Source organism: Engystomops pustulosus, chromosome 4 (genome assembly GCF_040894005.1).
Source record: "Engystomops pustulosus chromosome 4, aEngPut4.maternal, whole genome shotgun sequence".
Lineage (NCBI taxonomy): Eukaryota > Metazoa > Chordata > Amphibia > Anura > Leptodactylidae > Engystomops > Engystomops pustulosus.
In genome coordinates this window covers 66,018,531-66,021,862 of record NC_092414.1, presented here as the reverse complement: position 1 = coordinate 66,021,862, position 3,332 = coordinate 66,018,531, and the positions used below count along the sequence as shown (strand labels likewise).

Genomic DNA, 3,332 nt, shown 5'->3' with positions numbered 1-3,332 from the left:
ATATGTCATGTATACAATATGTTTCTAGTAATCTCAGCATCTTAAATATAATTATTTCAATTCCTATACAGTATCTGTAATATATATCTTCATCATATTTATCGTCTATATATCTATTTCATATCTATCTACCTTTCTATTCAATATATATATATATATATATATATATATATATATATATATATATATATTATCTCTATCTAATATCTATGCATATGAAGTGTATTTTATCTTCGTCTATCTCATTTCCATCTTTAAATATAATACAGATATCTCACTATCTATATCCAGTTCAATTTTGCTGTAGGGGGATTTTACATTTACTTCCCATTTTTCAAACACATTTTTTAAGCAAACATGGAAACATTATTAATATTTCTATGGGCTCATATTCACAATTTCCAGAACGTCGGTAGAGTTCAAAAATAAAGTATTTATTGCAGAGGATGATTTGTGGGAATAAAACACTTTTTCCAGGTTGTATTCAAACAACAAAAAGTATTCACACACAAACACATGAACGTCACAAAATACAATGACATAAAATAGTAAATGCAGAGAAGACAAGGGCAGCAGATACAGAAATGAGGAACTGTGTATAATACAGAGAGGGATTGATGAGTGTCATCATCATCATCACCAGCATCAGAGGAGGAGAGGACAACTGTTGCACATTGACCCTCAGTAGACTGAGACACCTAGAAAGTTACAGTGTATTATCTCTAACACAGTGTCCTTACAGTGTACATCTGCCAGTGACTACATATTGTGTGAAATTAGTATAAACTCGATCTGAACAGACATAGACCCTCAGCTCAAACTGCTCTCATTTATTATTTATCACAGTTGTAGCTGCTGGGAAAAAAAATTAAAATTGCTTCCAATCGCCCACTTCATTCTGTGTTTGTGAAACTTAATGGTGAGTTTGTGAACTTACCAGATTCAGGAGGGAGTGGGGTCAATGAGGCTCTAGAAAACTGGAAATTAGTACTGGATATCTTGGTGGGAGGAATGTGGGCTTAAACAAGCACTTTCATGTAAGGGAAGCAATAACTAATAGCTGATAATAAATACGAGAACCCTGCTATAAGAGGACAGCAGCCTGGCTGCAGTTAGGAGGAGATGCATGATCTTCAGGAGCTGTCACCCATGAAGTTCTGGACCTGGTGGGATGATGGAAATACAAACGAGTCATTTGATGGCTTCTTGTGTATTTACTGCAAGTTCACAGAAGTTCTCAGTAAAGATCCCTGCTCTTTTTTATAACATCTCTAATAAAAGTCAATGTTCTGCAGATGTCACTAGTTAATGGACCGCAGAATATTTCATCCTTTTCTGTTTTTGTCTTTGATTACAAAACCAGACCCGGACAACGTTCTTTTTAAGATCTAGTTTCTCAGCAATGGCTGCTATTTTCTCTGATGAAGGTCTGGGCTGGATGGAGAAGTAAGCTTCCAAGGACCTCTTCTCAGGTGCTGCGATTGAGGTGCGTTTGCGCTTCCGTTCACTTCCGTTAAAGAGCTCAGGTTTGGAGTTTTTCTCCCTGTAGGCAGCCTCAGCTTCTTCCAGCCAAGCCTGGAGGACTGGTTTCAGGGCTATCATGTTATTATGGGACAATGTCAAGGACTCAAACCTGCAGATGGTGCTCTGACTTAGAGACCCAACTCCTGGAATCTTCAGATTGGCCAAAGCTGCTCCAACATCTGCTTGAGTAACTCCAAGTTTTATCCTTCTCTGTTTGAACCTCTCAGCAAAAGCCTCAAGCTCCCTCGGATCCGACTCGACATCATTGATGCAGGACATCCCATTGTGAGCAGAAACTGAGTGAGGGTGGCCCATGCCCATGGCTTGATGCAGGTGCCCCATGGCACCCAGGTGATGTGGATGGAGTTGTGAAGACATCACTGTGTGGTCAGCGGTCCCCATGCCACTTACAGTTAAGGTAGGTGAGATATGGTCCAGCAGGTCCCCCTCCAAGCATTGGTGCACTGAGTGGTGAGGATGCGTCGTCAGGGCAGATGGGTGAGAGATGGGCACTGTGGAGGAGGTAGAAGTGCAGGGGACACTGCTCATGGTATGGTAGGTTATGTCTGGCTTGAAGGGATGGTTCTTGCCGTGTGAGACAATATCCACAGCCGCCAGAGCTTCAGCACGGGCCAGCAAACTCTCATCAAAGCCTCCAAATATATTGCCCTGGAGCTGCAAGCAAGAATGCACATAGTGGTGTCAGTGGGGAATACTGTCAACTCAGGATTAAAAAACATTTTCAAGCACACAGATTCCTCCTCAAAGCCCAGGTCATAAAAATTAATATGAAGGCAGAAGCTTTGCTTGGATAGACATGTGGATCTGAGACAAGAGAGGGGGAGAGGTACTGAGGGAGCAGGAGAGAGGGAGGAAGCTTCAGAGATATGCAATTGTTCTGATGACATGAAAAAAACATTAAGCCAGAGCCTGTCAGAAAATATGCCTTAAAGCAGTAAGTAATTGTGGCTGATGCCCATACCTGGGGGGCTGGCAGGCAGACCCTGCGCATAGCCTCTGTGCTGGAGTGCAGGCTGGAGTACTTGGGCTCCTGCAGGATGGGGTGCATGGAGAAGGGCTGCTTACTGTTCATAGCCATCATCCTGGCTCACCTGGCAATAGATCCAGGGCTGTCTCTGTGCCTTGCCACTCTTAAAGTGAGCTATGACAGAGCTGCTGTGCAGCAGAGTCCCTCTCCCTCTCCCCACCTGCTTCTTCACTCATCTTACAGCCACTATGCCAAGAATAGAACTGCGCCTGCGCACAGCAGCTGCTACTAACTGCTACAGTAAGTAGTCCTGGGATAGGAAGCAGTTTATCCACCTGCAGAATGTGACTGGCTTGTTTAATATAGAGGAAAGACCCCTGCCCAAATATGTAAGGCAGTGGGACACACATAGACCCCTCTGCATGTTATTGTTGGGAAATGTGTGATTAATGTCTATACAGCACTATGTAAGAGAAGACAAAGAAAAATACAAGAAAATGTAAATTAGATGAATATATATATATATATATATATATATATATATATATATATATAAAATAGATATAATATATATACAGACTGACATACAGAAACACTAAATATTAATAAGAATATTATTACATTAAATTAAATGAGATCTCTAGCTATACAAAAGAGTACAGATTAGATAGATACAACAGTAGTATTATATTAACATTATTATAGAGATATTATATAGAGAGTGAAAAATAGAGTATTATTTTTATTTTTTTCTTTGTGTGATGACATTATATGACATGATATCATTGCACCTCTGTACTGTATATATGTATAGATGTAG

At 40.5% G+C, this 3,332-nt stretch overlaps 1 protein-coding gene across 1 annotated transcript; it reads right to left on the bottom strand.

The window, feature by feature from the left end:
- Positions 1-413: 413 nt before the first annotated feature.
- POU4F3 (POU class 4 homeobox 3) lies at positions 414-2,733 on the bottom strand. The gene is made up of 2 exons (XM_072150653.1): positions 2,507-2,733; positions 414-2,199 (listed from the first exon to the last, which is right to left on the bottom strand). Exons 1-2 carry the CDS (start codon positions 2,624-2,626, stop codon positions 1,306-1,308), a joined length of 1,014 nt encoding a protein of 337 aa, XP_072006754.1. The 5' UTR covers positions 2,627-2,733; the 3' UTR covers positions 414-1,305.
- Positions 2,734-3,332: the final 599 nt, after the last annotated feature.